Raw genomic sequence first — 18,311 nt, forward strand, 5'->3', positions numbered from 1 at the left:
CCCGTGACAAGTAGGGAGAACCTGCACTGACCTGAATTGACACCTGCGTTTTCTTTTTTGAAGATATCTACGTTTTCTCAGATATGAACGTAAAATATTGCTTTATGGTGCTTTTATCAATTTGGGTTCTGAACCTGATTTATCTGTCTTTTCTCCCGTCGGTCTTCAGTCGCAACGGAACCTGTGATGCTGTATTGCTGTTGCACTGACAACCTTTTTTTTTAAGGAAAACATGTTTCCATAGATTAAGGTGGTGTTTGAGATTGCTCTACAAACTCTGCTCTATAAACTTTACCGTGGAGCAGTTCTATAAAAATCTAAAGTTTGTGAAATATCTCTTCAGGTGCACTCATAACTTCACCCTTTTTCCTCGAACTGAGTGCATGGAGCTGAATTTGGCTAAAAAAACATGAAGAGGAGCTGAAAAATGAGGAGCAGACATCTAAGACCATAAGAGGCTAATACATTAGCAATTGAATTACAATCTTTGAAGCACTTAGAAATTTTACAGCAAAGAAAATCAAAATTCATTCTAGTTTTAATCTCCCTGAAGATCATCCCCAATTCATGCTAGGCACTATTGCACTCGGCAAAAAACCCTCGACATTCGGTAAAAGGTTCTTTGCCGAGTATCTCCGAGAACCCTCGACAAAGAAAAGTTACCGTGACAGCGATTTTGTAACTGGTTGCTTTGTCGAGTGTCTCCTGGGAGGGCACTCGACAAAGAATTTCTTTTTCTGAAAATTTTTTGTCGAGTGCCCTCCTAGGAGGCGCTCGGCAAAGAAATAATTTTTTTTTGAAATTCTTTGCCGAGTGTCCTTTCAGTAGGCACTCGGCATGTACTAAAAATAATCTTCATGATCAGGATTTGCTAGATCATAAGTCTCATCATCACTATCAACCATGTCAAAATAATCAACACTATCCGAAGGAGGAATGTTATCTTCATTGTCATTGCCTAAACGTAATCGCTCAAGCATTTGTAAGTCCTTGACATTTTGCACGTCATCTCCATTGTCCTCGTCATCGACCCTATCATTGTCTACAACCATTCCTATCGCTTCGGTTAAGTCTATCTCGAACCTCCCTTGTAGCCCCTCTTGTTGATAGAACTCTTCGTCATATGTGTTTGTGTTGAAGTTGTAATCTTTATTGTTTGGTACAGGTAGTCTACCATGTGATCATACCTTATGCACAACAGCCCAACTGTTAAGATGCTCTTTGGTTTGGCATGCGTATAAGGTATAATAAACCCGTGTTGCTTGTTGAGCCATAATATAGACATCATCTCATGGATAGATAGAATCCTATCGAATTTTGACTAGCCCAAGATCAGAGGTCCATCTCGTTACTCTAGGATCAATCCAATGGCATTTAAATATGATAGGACTAACAGGTTTGCTACCGACAATATTTGCAAATGAAAGTTCGTATATTCCTTCAATTCTTCCATAATAGCCGAGGCCATCAGTGTCGGGCGTAAAGACACCACTATTTGTGGTTCTTCGATTGGGCCGACTCTGCTCGTGCAATGCTGTGTGAAAGCGGTATCCATTCACGTCATAACCGGTAAATGACTTGACCCTATATGCACAACCGTTTGCAACCTGTCTTAACTCGCCACTGATAGACATCATAACAAGGTTGAGTAGGATAGATTGTTATATTATTGGAACGTATGAGCATCTTAGAAGGTCAAACTAAGTACAAGCTAACTTGGAAGGTACCTTGTTTTTGAACCAAGAAATCAAATTGGGCCGCCCTGGTCCCGCACCTTTCGAAAGAAAGGTATCAGCTTCCTGCGGGGTAGGATCCCTTGAATGATTTTAGAAGCGATGAAGAAACTCTCTATACCAACGTGAAACAAAGGGGTTGGATGACGAATAGAGACGACTTATTGAAACAAGTTCATTGAGAACTTACCCAAATGTATGGTGCCACCTCGTCAAGGTTGTTCACCACATATAGCATGATACAACGCCATTCTTCATGTGTCAAGGTCTTAGTGGTCAATGCACTTGCACTTCTGAGTTGACCTTAGAAAAGGCTGAGGTTGGATTCATTTTCACTAGCATTGTAACGAGGAGGTGGATTATGCACGCTAGGAAGGTTCTCGACGTAGTATTTTTCTGTGAAGTTTGACACCTCCTCCAGAATGTATGCCTCTGCAATGGAAGCCTCAATTTTTTCTTTATTTCTACATTTTTTCAAAGAGTCTTTAGATATCTCTCAATTGGATAACACCAATGGGCCTACACAGGCCCCCCATTTGTGCTTCATACGGGAGGTGCAATATCAGATGTTGCATCAGATTAAAGAAGCCAGGTGGAAATATCTTCTCCAACTTACGGAGCAACACAGGCACCACTTTTTCCAAGTCATCAATCATGGTCTGAGATAACTCCTTGGCACAAAGCTGGAGGAAAGAAGTAGCTCAACTCTGCTAGCACTAGCTAGACATGCTGAGGGACATAGCCTCGAACCATCACCGAAAGAAGCTGCTCAATCCATATGTGGTAGCCATGACTCTTCATCCCGTTCACACGTAGAGTAACCCCTCCTAAGATTCGCTGCATACCCACCAGGGAACATTAGCGTCTACATCCATTCAAGTACTTATCTCTTATGTTTCTTGGCTAAGACGAAATCAGCCTTAGGCCTCTTCCATGTCTTGCCGCCTCTAGGAGGCTACATCTCTTGCTTTGGTCTATCGCATAATATTGCCAAGTCCACTCTTGCCTTAGGGTTGTCCTTTGACTTTTCAGTTTCCATGATGGTTGCCCAAACTGCCTCCGCGATATTCTTTTTAGTGTGCATTACATCAATGTTATGTGGGAGAAGGAGGTCATCAAAATAGGGGAGCCTTATCAAGCTAGACTTATGAGTCCACATATGTTCCTCACCGTACCACAAAACCATTGCCTTGTTCACTAGGAACAAGAGCATCTATCTTAGCATGAACCTTAGCACCAAGCATCATCTGCGGTGGAGGGTCTTTCACTACAGCACCTTTCGTAAAGTTTTTGATGTCTTATCCGAGTGGATGGTCAAGAGGGAGGAATTGATGATGTTTGTGGAATGACGAATACTTGCTACCCTTCTGCAACCAAATGAACCTCAGACATTCCTTGCATATTGGGCATGGGAACTTCATGTGAACACACCAGGCACAAAATATCCCATAGGCCAGGAAATCATGCAGGGAGTAGTGGTACCAAATGTGTATCTTGAAGCCTGTCTTTGTTGCTCGGTCATATGTCCATACTCCTTCCTCCCAAGCACTAACCAATTCATCAATCAGAGGCTCCATGTACACACCCATATTACTCCCCGGGTGTAGAAATATCAGTGACAAGAATATGTTCTAACTTTGAAAGCATAGGCCTGGGGGGAGATTAAGGGGGATAACGAACATGGGCCAACATGTGTATGGGGTAACCATCAATCCATAAGGATTGAACCCATCTGTCGTCAGTGCAACATGTACATTACGAGGCTCTTTAGCTTTGTTATGGTGAATGCCATCAAAGTGGGTCCATGCTCCATCATTGGACGAATGTATCATCTTATCAGGATTGTAACGTTTGCCATTCTTGTGCCACGACATATGTATCACCAATTCCTCGGTCATGTACATCCATTGAAGCCTCGGTATGCACGGAAAGAACTTAGGATTTTCACAGGGATCGTAAGTTGTCTATTCTGGACATCACCAGAGTCTACCTCCAAGTACCTGGAGCATTTACACTTTCGACGGTAATTTGCATCCTTGTATTCTTTCCTAAATAGAACGCACCGCTTCATACAAGCATGCATCTGATCATATGGCATATTGAGTGCACGAAGGAGTTTCTGTGAATATACATAGAACGTGGCCATGAGGCAGCAGGCTGCCAATCACGATAAGCAAACCGTTGAAGTGTTCTCGATGCATGCTACACTTGGACTTGAACCCCATTAAGCGTCTAATGGCATCTAGCTAAGAAACCATTGTGTGCTCATGAAGGGGTTTCTGTGCTGAGACATTATGTCGTAGAACGCCTTTGTAGTTTCATCCATCTCCACTTTTGTATGTCCTTCGGCATACTAAGCTTCATGAAAGTCATTTAACATGTCTGCTACCCCCGCACCAGCATCAAATGCTCCATGCGGGGTCTCACCACCTCCTCTCTAAGGCGATGGGCTTCGCCATGATAGACCCATCGAGTATAGTTTGGCACAAACCCATTCTTCAAAAGATGTTTACCCATGTCCGCCTTGTTTTTTATTTTTCTGTTTGCACATATATTGTAGGGACATAAAACTAGAATCGCTCCTTTAGCACACTCGCCAAATGCTAGTTCCAAGAAATTATTGGTCTTTACCATCCATTCAGTGGTGAAATCACTCTGACTTGTGTGGCCCACGTACATCCACTCATGGTCATCCATCCTCTAATATATATACCAACAAGTAATGTAACTATCATCAACCGCTACATGGTGTTCCTACTACCTAATAGGTGAGGATATGTCGTAATCCCACCCGTGGATGTGTAAACGAGGTTGGTTTCCATGCTCTACTCTGATCCGAGACAGAACTTCGACAATACCTCCCCACTGTTCTCCCGATACACATCCTGGAAGGGAGAGTGTGTATCCAGAGAACAATAGGTTGGTTATGTCAAAACTCTATCTCGACTCAGAGCAGAATATAAAAACTAACCTATCTACGCATCCATGGGCTGTCTAAAAAACATGGACAATCTGAACAGATACAATTATATATATATATATATATATATATATATATATATATATAACCATATCTCTTTCGAATGGGAGACACCTAACTAGGCTACACCGATCTATGACAACAATATGAGAACAAAGGTTATATCTAGGGTGATGAAGTTAGGTAGCGAAGCTGTGGCAAGTCGATACAGTGGCAAGATGACACGGTGATCCACAACGGCGAAGAAGACGACCGAGGTCGTCTAGGCTCACCTGCAAAAAAAAAGAAATATCACAGTGAGAACTTGAAATTTCGACAGCACCTACCCTGCACGATAAGGTTACAAACCTGAAAAAACAACAGCACAATGCCTAGCAAGCACGACACGGTGACCAGCAACCACGACATGATGGCCGGCAATCACAGATATATTTTCACTCTTAATACTACCACGTACGACAGCGTGGCCATACCTCATGGAGCGGGCGCACGAGATGAGCGGTGGGTGCGAGCCGAGGTCGAGACCAGGGCGCGGGCGTTGGGCTAGGGATGGGCACGATGCAGCTGGGGCACGGACGAGGGCAGGGGTGTCGTTGACGGGGGCGGCCGGGGCCGGGGCGCCGCTGTAGGGCCGCGGGCGGGGGTGGGTTCGAGGCGACGGCGCCGGAGGCGGCCGGGGCCGGGCTACGGGGGCTAGGGTCAGGGGCGCGGCGGGCGCTGGCGCCGGCGTGGGCACGGGGGCTCGGGCGCTGGCTCGGCGGGTTTTGGACTTTAAGTCCTGTCTTTGCAGAGTGCCAGATTAGGGCACTCGGCAAAGTTTTTTTTTAAAAAAATATTTTTTTTAGAAAAATGATTTTCCATTATTTTTTAAAAAACCGAAACTCTTTGCCGAGTGCGATAGTAGGGCACTCCGCAAAGAAGTTTTTATAAAAAATATTTTTAAAAAAAATGCTTTTCCATTAATTTTTTTAAAAAGCTAAAACTCTTTGCCGAGTGTCAGTTGAGGGCACTCGACAAAGATTTTATTAAAAAATATTTTTAAAAAAATCTTTATTCTTTACTGAGTGCCATGTGATACGACACTCGGCAAAGGCTATTTTATTTTTTAAAAAAGTATTTACTCTTTGTCGAGTGCCACACGATAGGGCACTCGACAAAGGTGTTTTATTTGCCTTTGTCGAGTGCCATCTTAAGGCACTTGGCAAAGTTTTTTTTTGTTTTTGACCTTCAAACTATTTTCTTTTCTTTTTTATTTTAACATACATGTTAAATTTTGGCATATTTGTCGACATATTTGATATATATATTTAATTTATTTCATTTAAATGTATTTTTATGGATAATAGAAATTCTAACTGTAGGTGCATCGACTATTCCAAAAATGATATTCACGATACGTATTGTACTTTGAGGCCGTTTCCAAGAGCAAGCCCGAAATTTTAATAGTGTTATACACGAAATATGACGACAAACTTATGGGAGAAATACATTTTAATTATATAAAATACAAATAAAGTCTAAAAAATATGAAACCTGGCAACACGTCTTGACATCACATGAGATACTATGATAAAAATTTGAGAACATTTCACGAAAGTTGTCACGTACGATAATTATAAACCTACACCTCTCACTTCACCTCACATGTGATCACATGTGAGGGGTGTAGGTTTATAATTAACGTACGTGACAACTTTTGTGAAATGTTCTCAAATTTTTATCATGGCATCCACATGTGATGTAAAGACGTGTCGCTGGGTTTTAAGATTTTTGGCCTTTATTTGTAATTTATATAATTAAAATATATTTCTTCCGTAACTTTGTGGTCATGTTTCGTGTATAAGACGTTTGAAATTTTGGACGTGCTCTTGGAAACAACCTCAAACTACAATAAGTATTGTGAATATTATTTTTCCAATTATTGAGTTCTATGATTCGATGCACATGTAGTTCAATATTGTATTTTCAGAAAAAAATATGTTTAAATGAAATAAATTAAAGATATATATGAAATACATCGAGAATTATATCAAATTTAAACATGCACTTCAAAATAAAGTGTAAAGCCAGTAGAAAAAGTTTGGAGGCAAAAAAAAGATCTTTGCGGAGTGCCAGATTTGGCACTCGGCAAAGGATGACGGTGTGTAACACTGTTAATTGTTGCCGAGGGCTAACTTTTGCCGAGTGCTTGGCACTCAGCAAAGAGCCTCTTTGTCGAGTGCCTGACTTTTGACACTCGACAAAGCATATGACAGTCGGCAAATGTCTGGTTTTCTGTAGTGACAGTATATATAATATATATATATATATATATGGGGTCTATCATGTGCACACGTGTACTAATTTATTTTGACCTGATAAAACATTGATTATACACCGCTGAGAAAGAGTGCGCACACTATAATCACTGTGGAGCCTAGGGCTACAAATAGCTATTGGAACCCCAGCCAGCCATCCCACCTAACCCACTACGAAGCTGACATGCGCGCAGGTGGTGGACCCCTTGGGGACCCAACCAATCGAACGCATAAAATCCTAGATCAGACTGCGCAGAAAGTTTTTTATTCCGATAATGTATAAAATCTAGTGGTTGCAATGAATTAAAATCAATTCGTTACCACATAGAAACATTTTTGTGAGTTAGTCGTTCCACCTAACTACACCTGACACGTACTGACACAAGCTGACACATGCAGTCATGTATGCATCCATTCTAATCTCGTCCATTTTTTCTTAATAATTCCTCAATGAAGCTTTCGATTCAAAAACGGTTTTCACCATTAAACTCCTGATATTTTTGTGCATGATTCAAGATCCATTGTGAATATTTTTTTGAAAAAAATTTAAAATTCATAAATTTTAAATTTGAATCGCCGATTTGATGCGTAGAATCAAGTATCAAGATGCGTAAAAACGTTTTTACGTCGATGTTGCATAGAAATTAGTTGTTGGGTGAATAAAAATTAATTTTGTTATCGCATGAAAACTCCTCTGCGAGATAGATATTCCACGAAACAACCGTAACTGCCTCCACCAATATCATGCTCCTCACTATATGGTGTATAACTATATAGGAACAACTCATAAAACATAGATACTGGACGTGTAAAATATTGAGATGATCTCGTCTTCCTCAAAACTTTGACTTTTGAATCATGGTATATGATGGCCGATTGGATGCATAAAATCAATGGTCAAGATGCACAGAAAGTTTTTGGTGCTGACGTTATATAGAAGTTAGTGGTTGGATGAATAAAAATTAATTTTGTTACCATCTAAAGTCGCGAGATGGACATTTCATCTGACACAACCGTGATTTGAATCATGGCACGTGATGACGATTAGATGCATAGAATCAAATAGTCAAAATGCGTAGAAAAGTTTTTGGTGCCAACGTTGCATAGAAATTAGTGGTTTGGTGAATAAAAATAATTTCATTGTCGTATAAAAACCCTCCCTTCTGCATATTATTGATTTGAAAAATCATGACCACGTCCATCCACACCTTGCTTTCTAGAGAGGATGCATAAGTAATATAGGAAACAATGTATAGAAACACATAGAACATGAGAACCGCGCACGTAAAACATAAAGACGATCTCGCCTTCTCAAAAATTTAAAATTTTAAAAATAGCACGTGATAGACGACTAGATTTATAAATTCAATGATCAAGATACACTTAAATATTTTTCGTGCCGACATTACATAGAATTTAGTAATTTGATGAATAAAAAGTGAATTTTTTGTTGCATAAAAACAACATAGACCTACTCCAACAATGTATAGAAACTTATGCTCACAAGCATTAAAAATACAAAAGTGCATAGAAGTGCTCTATTGTGTGTATAGAAACTTATGCACACAAGCATAAGAACACCAAATTCAACAAACAAAATGCAAAAATCCTTGGTCGTGTCGCGCTGCTCCTTTGCTATCTTCCATCCAACCGACCACCACCGCTGATTCGCATTAGCGCCGCCACCGTGAACTACCAGCACCGCGGCCATAGATTGCATCATGCATGGACTTGCCACCAGAATGGTTCTGAATGTGTAAAATCTTAATTCATCAAGCATAGAACCCACGAAGCATAAAGATCCAAAGTCAATTGCACAAAAACCTATTCATTGCACATAATAGCAAAGAAATGCATAAAAATCAAAATCAAAGCATAGAAATTCTGCTTACTTGCGTTGATAGCTTTTCATTTCATGCAAACCACCTATTCATCCAAGGCTGCAACCAAAAATCAGATAAAACCCATACAACTAAGCATAGAAGAATTGTGCGCAGATAATTATTCTAACAATGCATAGAAAAGTGCTCCACAATGCATGTGAACTAAAAATCCAAGGCTACGTAGGTACATAGAGATAATTATTCAAACAATATATGTCGAATTGTTCTAACAGTGCATAGAAGACTGCTCCACAATGTATAAAGACTTCTTCAAAATTTAGAATTTGAAATCAATTAGGGTGGAAACAAATACAACTAAGCATAATCACAGTTTCACCATGCATCAAAATCTATACATGCAAATATAAGAACTATTATCTTTCCTTTGGATCAGCATGCAAAAATCTTAACACCCAACCAACAACAAAATGTATAAAATGTGCTCCAAACAATGTATAAAAATAGTAGTAACAAATCAGAGAAAGTTTTGAGTATACGCATAGAAAGACTGAGGATAATCATACAACATGTATAGAAAAAATATAAAAAATAAATCACAGAAGTGGAAATGTTGAGCACCCTCTGCAGCCAGCAATGCTAGAATGCTTCCAATAAATCACTGAGTAGTGCGTAGAAACATGATACTAGTTTTTTATCAGGTATGAAAACACAATTTCATCATGCATACACAATTAGGCATGAAACCATAGTAACCAAGTAAAAAATAAAAAAATATAGAACTAGTCACAGAAGTCATCACAGAGGCATCATGTCGGAGCCAATGAGGTGGGCCAAGCCCTGTGTTCCAAGTCTAAAAAAATACAAGCAATCAAATTTCATAGAGTCAAGACTAGATCTGAACATTTTAAATACATCCGAAAAGTTTCTATGCATCCAAGTAGAATTCAATTTCTATACACCCAAAAAATAATTTTCCAATTTTGTTCATACTGTATCAAGGTTAAGCATAGAAGAAAGCCTCAAGCTTACATGAAAAAGAAGTCTATTTCTATTCATAAAAAATTAACATTTTAATTTTTATGCATCCTAAAATAAGATTTTAATTTCTATGCATCCAGGTGTCTCTCTTCTTCCTCTTATTCTTGCTGCTCCAGTTCAAGCAATGATTAATTAATTCTCCTAGAGTGGAATAGTCAGAATAGAAAAGGAATGGAAATTGGTTTGAAATTGGGATCTACAGAGAAGAACGCAGGAACTTACCTAGAAACAAGTAAGCAGCACATATCAGTTCATCAAACAACAACAAGAAAATATTATCACCTCGCATGTGTAGCTGGTGGATTGTGTCATACACTGGACCGCCTCATGAGTGCCATGGCCCGGAGCGCATAAAAATAAAAATGGAGGCACATAGAATCATCCATCTGGAGTGCCTCCACCAAAAAACAAGCATTAATTAACTCTTCATTTTCTAATTTTGATATACATAGAAACTCACTAATGCTAGAAAAATATGCACAATACAAATATCCACAATTTGAAATTTGAATCAAGGCACGTGATGCCCGATTGGATGCATTGAATTACGAGCTCCGACCATCACCAGACTGTAGCACGACGGCCATCACCAGGAAGCAAGTAGGAATCAAATAGAAATTACAATGCATAGAAACCTTAGTTGCTTAGTGGAGGAAAGCAATTATGATGTAAATAAAAAATCAGAAGCCAATTACATAGAAACCATTTCATCAAACACACAATCAGCCACTGAAATCGACAGAAATCTCATACAGAGAAAATTTTTAACCATACAAGGATAGCTGCTAGACAAATGGGTGCATAGAAACATGAATACATGTTTTTATCAGGCCTGAAAACATAGTCTCACCATGCGTTGAAAACTATGCACGCAAGCAAAGTAACCGACTAGATACTTCGCTAAGAGCAACTTCAGCTAAAATCACATCACACACATAAATTGAATGCATAAAAAGCTAACTCATCAAGCATAGAAACAAAAAAATAAGATTATAATTTTATAGCAGACACTAACGCAAGCATAGAAACTACTGCTATGAGAGTTAATAAGCTTCACCTTCTCCACTTAAGTGCACACGGATCAAGATCCTCATGAGTTACAAAACATCAATCAAAATTATGCATCCTAGTATAATTACTAGCGACCAGGAATCACAAGTCTTGTGACCAAAACTATTGCTCTATGAGATCCACAACCTGTCCAGATACTCCAAAATCTCATTTCATCCATCATGAATTTATGGATTCAGTTAATTCAGCTATTACTTTTTTTGTAAGAAAGGAAAAAAAGAACACCCTACTCTTCTGAAATTTCTATCAACAGATCAAACAAGCACAACACAGGAAGCATCAAATCCAAAGAGAAACACCTTGATCAGAGAAGTAAAGGCAGTGGGGATCGGAGTGACAGCCATCACACAGTATCTTGTGGAATTTCCAACCACACCAGTCTCCATCTGCATAACCCATTGCTCAAATCAAGCCCAATCCAGTGAAAGGAGAAGAATCTATTTAGTACCAGCAATCGACACTGAAAACCTGTAGGTCCTTGATGCCCTCCCTTTGCTTAGTGAGTTCGAGGAGCGGCTTCACATACTTCTCCCTCTTATCAGCCTCATCCACGGCCATCTAGAAGATCTGGCCGCTCTAAGTGCCTAGGATCACCGCCTTGGTCGATGCTGCAGCAAAAATCAGCCGGATAACGATGAATGAACGAACGGACCCAATAGATGATGATGATGATTGAATTGAGAGGAGGGGATCGGGAATCACCTTCCGTGATGGATTGCGGTTCCAGGCAATGGCATTAACGAGGAGGCCCTGGAGGCAGGGGAGCGGCTTGGGTCACGGGCACCTCACAAGTGCTTGCCGCTGGAGTCCATGAACACCCGGTGCACTGAGTGGTCGCCGGAGCAGCCGCTCTCGAGGTCAATATGTGGAGGCAGGCATTAGAGGACGCCGGCGCTGCCACCGGTGGGGGACAGGGCGCCGCCGCCGCCGCGGGTCAGGGCAGCGCCGCCGCTGCGGGTCAGGGCAGCGCCGCCGCAGGTTGGAGAAGGGGAGGGCACGCGCCGCTATGGGTCGGGGAAAGGAAAGGCGCCGTGGCCGCGGTCGGGAGAACGGGCGCTTAGGCCACCGTTGGGAATGGAGGATGCACTCCATCAAGCTATCGTCGTCCGGCAGGCCGTGTGCCGCGCAAGGCAGGCAGCACCCGCCGCGCTTGGTCGAGCCACGGGGAGGGCTGCACCGCCGCCGTGCCGGCCAGGCCAGCCGCTGCCATCTGCCGCACGGGGTGGCCATCCCAGCCCCGCCGAGTCAGACGAATCCCAAGCTCGGAGCACCTCCCACTTCGCAACGTGCTCGCCACAGATGCAGCCACCACCCACGCGAGGTTAAATCCAGCGGTGGTCGGCGCAGCGGCGGCGCAGGCAAGGTCACCGGCACCGGTCACACACGACGATGGAGCTGGGAGGCGGGCTCGCACGGGTGGATCTGAGCGAGAGGGGAGAGAACGAGAGGAGAGAGAAAGATGGGGATTCAATTCAAGACCTTGTTTAGTTCCAAAATTTTTTACAAAATCGACACTGTAGCACTTTCGTTTGTATTTGACAAATATTATCCGATCATGAACTAGTTAGACTCAAAAGATTCGTCTCGTCAATTTCGACCGAATTGTGTAATTAGTTTTTATTTTCGTCTATATTTAATACTCCATGCATGCGTCTAAAGATTCGATGTGACGGAAAATCTGAAAAATTTGCAAAATTTTCTAAGAACTAAACAAGGCCCAAATGAATTTGAAAACACGCGTGGGGTTATCCTGTCGTGCAGGAGCTGATAGTGTCCACCCAACGACGACAAAGCAGGGCCCACCCATGCCAGTCCGGCTGTATCATGCTAGTGGAAGGCTGGTTAGGTGTAACCAGGTGATGCCGTTTGAATTGGGGCTTCTTGGAACTATTGAAAGCCCTAAGCTCCTAATAGTATATATATATATATATATATATATATATATATATATCACATATATATATCACGCATAATCCAATTTCTCACAATATATCACAACCATAATTATGAACCACAAATCATAATATCATAACCATATTACAAGTCTCAGCATGTTCATCATCATTCACATGTTTATTACAACAAGTTCATCAAATCCAATGCAATAATCCAACAAGTTCAGCTCCAACCTCCTAGCCTTCTATATGTGCAATAATCTTTCATTAGTAAAGTGAAAGCATCGCCAATGCCAGAGAAGAGAATCCATCCTTGTTTTGAGTCCCCCCCCTAACCGTACCTGCAACTGCAAACAAACCTGTGTTCTTTAATTTTGTTACCCCTTGGTAGAAGTAGAACAGAGATTTACCTCACAAATATGAGGTCAAGTGTGAAAACAACCCTCAGTTTTCTTTCTCCCCTAGTCGTCTAGTCATGTGCTCATGTGTGAGTGTGAGCAGCATGACATTTTATTTTAGTAATAAGGTCTGAACTGAACAGAGATTAGTAGTAACAAGTAACTGATTCGGTGTAGGTCAAATGGCACACCCAGAAATGAAACACAAGCTTTGAAAACATGGCATTGCCTGATGACCCCTAACGAGGTGACACTAGCATTCATATTTTGACCCTCCATCAAAGGATACAGAAGCTCCACCGGCACAGTGATTGTGAAATGCCATTTTCAGTGGCAGTCAAAGGTTAGACTGAACCTAATGGCTAATGCACATAGGTGGGAAATGGTATGTTAATAGCAATGCAGATAGGTCAGATGTGGACTGGTTCTTGTACAACTAAAGATGTATTCTGGGTTTAGATTGAGTCAAGATTCCTTAGTTTTGATTAAATCATTAATATTTATGACTTCAAATTATGTATGTGATGAAAATACACTCTACAGTTAATCTGATGATACTTATTCGTTATTATAAATGTTAGTACTTTTTTTGTATACATTTGGTTAAATTTAAAATTGTTTCTCATTGAAAATTGAGAATAACAAGCTTTTGAGACGAAAGAAGTAGATAATGATCGGCGCAAGCTAATCTGCAGCAGTAGTACTGACCGGTGAAAAACTCTGCTTCAGTATGAGTGGTCTGAAAAAGTTTAGTACAGGAAGTAAGATACTTTGCCATATGCTCTGCCCAAAAGGTGGCATGATGATATAAATGAGAGTAGTCTTCCTACTAGATACGTCCATGAATTCGTCGTGTGTAAAAAAAAACCCAGTGAATTCGGCATGCGTGTCAAGTCAGCAATAATAAGAATTAGTTACAAGTTCAGTTGTGATTAATGGGCACCCGAAACATAGATTTTTGAGGCATTCATCCAGTAGTTGCACAATCAATCAGCTAAGTAATACTACTGTAGTAGTGTCCATGCTAGTATGTCATTTCCTCTACAAACAGTGCGCTTCAAGAATGAACAGGGTGTGCTGATTAAAACCAAGGTGAATTTTTGGGTTTTTGTCCCAAATATCATCAAAGAGATAAGGTATCTCAAATGAACTATAATCAACCAGAAAACAGAAGAAAATAGAGAGACCATTAATTAATTTGTTAGATAGACGAGCTGCATACCGTCACTGGAGACGCCGCCGGAGCCAGTGCGGCGGGCGCCGGTGCCGATGCGGGTGGTTGCCGTGTGACGGAGATCTGATGAGGCGGCGGCGCTCCATAACCACCGGAGCTGGAGTTGACCAAGGAGAGGAAGCCATCCCCATCACCACCCTGACCGCGGACCTCCTCGTGCACCTCCTTGCCAGTGCTGTTCCTGCCGCCACCGCCGCCGCCGCCGTCGGACGGTCGGAGTAGTACGAACTGGCGGCGTAGGCGGCCGTGTCCATGCCACGCAACCACGGCAAGCATGGAGCCGCGGCGAAGCCGTAGACGGCCGTGCGGCCGGGGGCGCGCGGCGGCGGGCGGGCAGGAGCGCGGCGGCGGCGGGCGGGCGTGCTCGCGGCCGGGGGAGCGCGTGGCGGCGGGCGGGGAGGCGCGCGGCGGCGGCGGGCGGGCGCGCGCACGGTGGGGCTTGCGGCGGCGGCGTGTGAGCAGGGGCAGGGAGAAAGTGTTTTGCGATTTGGGCCTTGGCCAGGCAGGGCGCGGGTAGCTAGGGTAACAAAGCCCTCGGCAAAGGGTTTTAATTTTTTTTTAACAAAGCCCTCGACAAAGGGTTTTAATTTTTTTCTTTATAAAATTTTTTGTCGAGGGCTTTTTCTGTTGCCCTCGGCAAAGACCCCCTTTGCTGAGGGCATGCTTAGCCTTCGACAAAGAATTTTTTTATTTTTTGGATTTTTGAGTCAAATCTTTTTTTGACACAAATTACATTGTTTTAAATACAATTTTAAAAATTGGCATAAATTTCACATTTTTATATATATTTCTTGAATTTATTTCAATTCGTCGTAATTTTCCCGCGGTTATAAATTTGAACTGCAGGTGCATGAAATAATTAACTGTAGTCTTTAGAAAAATGTTATTCATGTTATTTGATGTGTGTGGAGTCCCTATGCACAAACTCAAATCAAATTCCGTGCATTTTTTACACGTGACATGATGAGCCACTTTTTGGAAAATTGATTTAAAATTATATTAAATCTATACGAAGTCTGAAAATCACGAAACTTGACGAGGCTTCATATTCACACATGTGTAGGCTATGGTAAAAAATTCAATCGTTTTCGAGTAGATCACATGTGGAGATGTGTATAAGAGACAGTGTCTGGGTATTGGACATCTGACGTCGCAACTTACTCGAAAACGATTGAATTTTTTACCATAGCCTACCCATGTGTCAATATGAAACCTCGTAAAGTTTCGTGATTTTTAGACCTCATATAGATTTAATATAATTTTAAATCAATTTTCTGAGAAGTGGCTAATCATGTCACGCGTAAAAGTTGCGCGGAATTTGATTCCAGTTTGTGCGTAGGGACTCCACACACATCAAATAATATGAATAACATTTTTTGAAAGACTACAGTTAATTATATCATGCATCTGTAGTTCAAATTTATAATAGCGTGAAAATTACGACGAATTGAAATAAATTCAAAAAATATATATAAAAAATTGAAATTTGTGCCAATTTTTAAAATTGTGTTTAAAATAATGTGATTTGTGCCCAAAAAAAATTGAACTCAAAAATAAAAAAAAAGAAATCTTTGCCGAGGGCTAAGCTTGGCCCTCGACAAAGGGGTCTTTGCCGAGGGCCACCGGAAAGGCCCTCGGCAAAGAATTTTGTAAAAAAAAAATAAAAACCTTTGCCGAGGGCCGGTGGCCCTCAGCAAAGGCTGACGGGGCTCGGCTGCCGTTACTCAGCACACTAAAATTGCCGAGGGCGTCTTTGCCGAGGGCCTTTCTTTGTCGAGGGCCTGGCCCTCGGCAAAGGCGTCTTTGCCGAGGGCTTTTCTTTGCCGAGGGCCTCAGTTGGCGGCCCTCGGCAAAGAAGGTCTTTGCCGAGTGCCCGAGATTTGGCCCTCGGCAAAGCCTCAGGCCCTCGGCAAAGAACGAGTTTCCAGTAGTGCATATTTGTTTATCGGTTTAAGTATGTTTATATACTCATATTAAGATACTCTAGATCTTACCACGCGAAATTTTTTTCAAAAAAAATTATATTTTAAATATATTACTAAAATGTCACTACTATATTATATACAATAAGTATAACCATATACTCTATGTATGCATGCATATTTAACATACATATCACTCTAGATGGTCTAGTATGATCATATACTTTGTCTATATACATTTCGTCCGGTCATATACACCTTAAATCTAGAGATATATAGATGAGAGTAACTACACGCACGTGTAAAAGAAACACATGGGGATATATACGTATTTACGATAGTTGGGTTACTATAACACATGGGGATATTTACCGTAATATTATAGTAAACCACTTAGTAAGGAGATACTATAATCTTGTAAATTAATATAGTAATTATCGTAACTCAAAGTGGCTACAAAATAAGTTATTTTGTAGCCAGCTACAGAGTAATAGTTATATATATATATATATATATATATATATATATATATACAGAGAGAGAGAGAGAGAGAACTATATGTATATATAACAGTGTTGTTGCACACTTGGTAAAGTGGTCCTTTCCTAGTCGTTTTTTCATTCCCACATATATATGCCATTCTTGATTAACTATTGCTTTTCTTCTGCCCCCTGGTATATAACAAGCTAGTCATGCTTTGTTTCAAGCTTGAAGGAGTAATAAGATTTTGATATGAGGTGATGATGGCTAGTGTCGTTGATGCCCTCTTCTCTTTATCTCCGGCCTGCAGATGTTTTTGTGATACGATATGACAGATATTATTAGTGTCTATGGCATTATTTAAAATGGTTACCACATGTGCAAAATACATGTACAAAGTTTTAACTGCCCTCTAAACTCTCAATCTAGTAGACTAGTACTCAATACAAATGTGCCACCCGAGACTCGATACAACATCTATCACAGGCACAGCAGGTTTAATTTATTAGCATTAACAAGCATTGTTAGGGCACGAGTACCGAATTGGTTTCATGCATATTGGTAACTAAAATAGAGTGACATGAGTAGTATTAGTTAGGTACTGTGATCACTCTGGTCCATATACCTGCATAAATATGTTGTAAAGTACTGATATCATGCAAGGGGCAACCGGGCAATCAAAGAACAGGGCAATAGCTCTAGTAGCTCACAAAAGGAGAAGATATAGATATAGTGGTTCAGCACACAATCTTTGAAAGGCTACATTAATTTTTTATTCAACAGTTTTAGGCCACATTATTACTATTTAATTAGTGTTTGCACACAGGGTGAACAACGGGCCACTAGGGGCATGCATGCACGTGCGTTCGCACTTCATTCGAAATACAAGATGTACTCCCTCAATCCTGTTTTCTGGGAAATAGAGCCAAAATGAATTAAATTTTTGTACTTTTGTGCTCATGAAATATAGAAAAATAATATTTTCCATTTAATTAAAATTTACCATAAGCTTAGCAACATGGTTTTGCATTCATAATGGAGCATGTGTTTTATTCAATGTGTGGTTTTGATCAAAGTCAAAATATTTACAAAGTGATTTTTTTTAAAAAAAACTGTTTTGAAAAGACTTTGAAAAAAAAAGAAACAAAAGAAAACAAAACAAATAGAAAATAAAAAGACAGAACCCCTTCTCTCTCTATTTCCGGCCCGAAGGCCCACTCCACCCCCACCGCGCGGCCTGCTCCCCCATGCACCTCGGCCCACCAGCACACCCCTCCCTTCCCTCCTTCCCACTGCGGCCCACACCAGGGTCGGCCCAGCCAGCAGCGCGCCCTCTCCTTTCCGCTGCCGCTGCCGTCCTGGTCCCACGCCTCTGAGCCGCTGCCAGTCCGGGCCCACTGGTCAGCGTCGTCCCCCCCC

The 18,311-nt window shown here is 41.2% G+C and overlaps 1 protein-coding gene and 1 long non-coding RNA gene across 3 annotated transcripts; both read right to left on the reverse strand.

Annotated features, from left to right (window-relative positions):
- Nucleotides 8,355-12,417, reverse strand: LOC110430316. Of its 2 annotated transcripts, XR_002447667.1 has the most exons (6): nucleotides 11,666-12,416; nucleotides 11,432-11,571; nucleotides 11,263-11,349; nucleotides 10,175-10,278; nucleotides 8,903-9,704; nucleotides 8,355-8,758 (listed from the first exon to the last, which is right to left on the reverse strand). It is a non-coding gene; the product is annotated as an uncharacterized LOC110430316 (long non-coding RNA). The 2 variants fall into 2 exon arrangements; XR_002447666.1 differs by having other exon boundaries at nucleotides 8,903-10,278; nucleotides 11,666-12,417.
- Nucleotides 13,224-15,688, reverse strand: LOC110430466 (taperin-like). Its single transcript, XM_021448163.1, has 3 exons — nucleotides 15,675-15,688; nucleotides 14,479-15,007; nucleotides 13,224-13,995 (listed from the first exon to the last, which is right to left on the reverse strand). Exons 1-3 carry the CDS (start codon nucleotides 15,686-15,688, stop codon nucleotides 13,879-13,881), a joined length of 660 nt encoding a protein of 219 aa, XP_021303838.1. The 3' UTR covers nucleotides 13,224-13,878.

This window comes from Sorghum bicolor, chromosome 9, assembly GCF_000003195.3.
Source record: "Sorghum bicolor cultivar BTx623 chromosome 9, Sorghum_bicolor_NCBIv3, whole genome shotgun sequence".
NCBI classification, from domain to species: domain Eukaryota; kingdom Viridiplantae; phylum Streptophyta; class Magnoliopsida; order Poales; family Poaceae; genus Sorghum; species Sorghum bicolor.

Bases quoted from the DNA above. Each gene is read 5' to 3' on its own strand.
- LOC110430466 (XM_021448163.1), bottom strand. The intron at 13,996-14,478 runs GTATGCAGCTCG...AAACTTTTTCAG, and splicing joins CGGCGGCGTCTCCAGTGACG to ACCACTCATACTGAAGCAGA.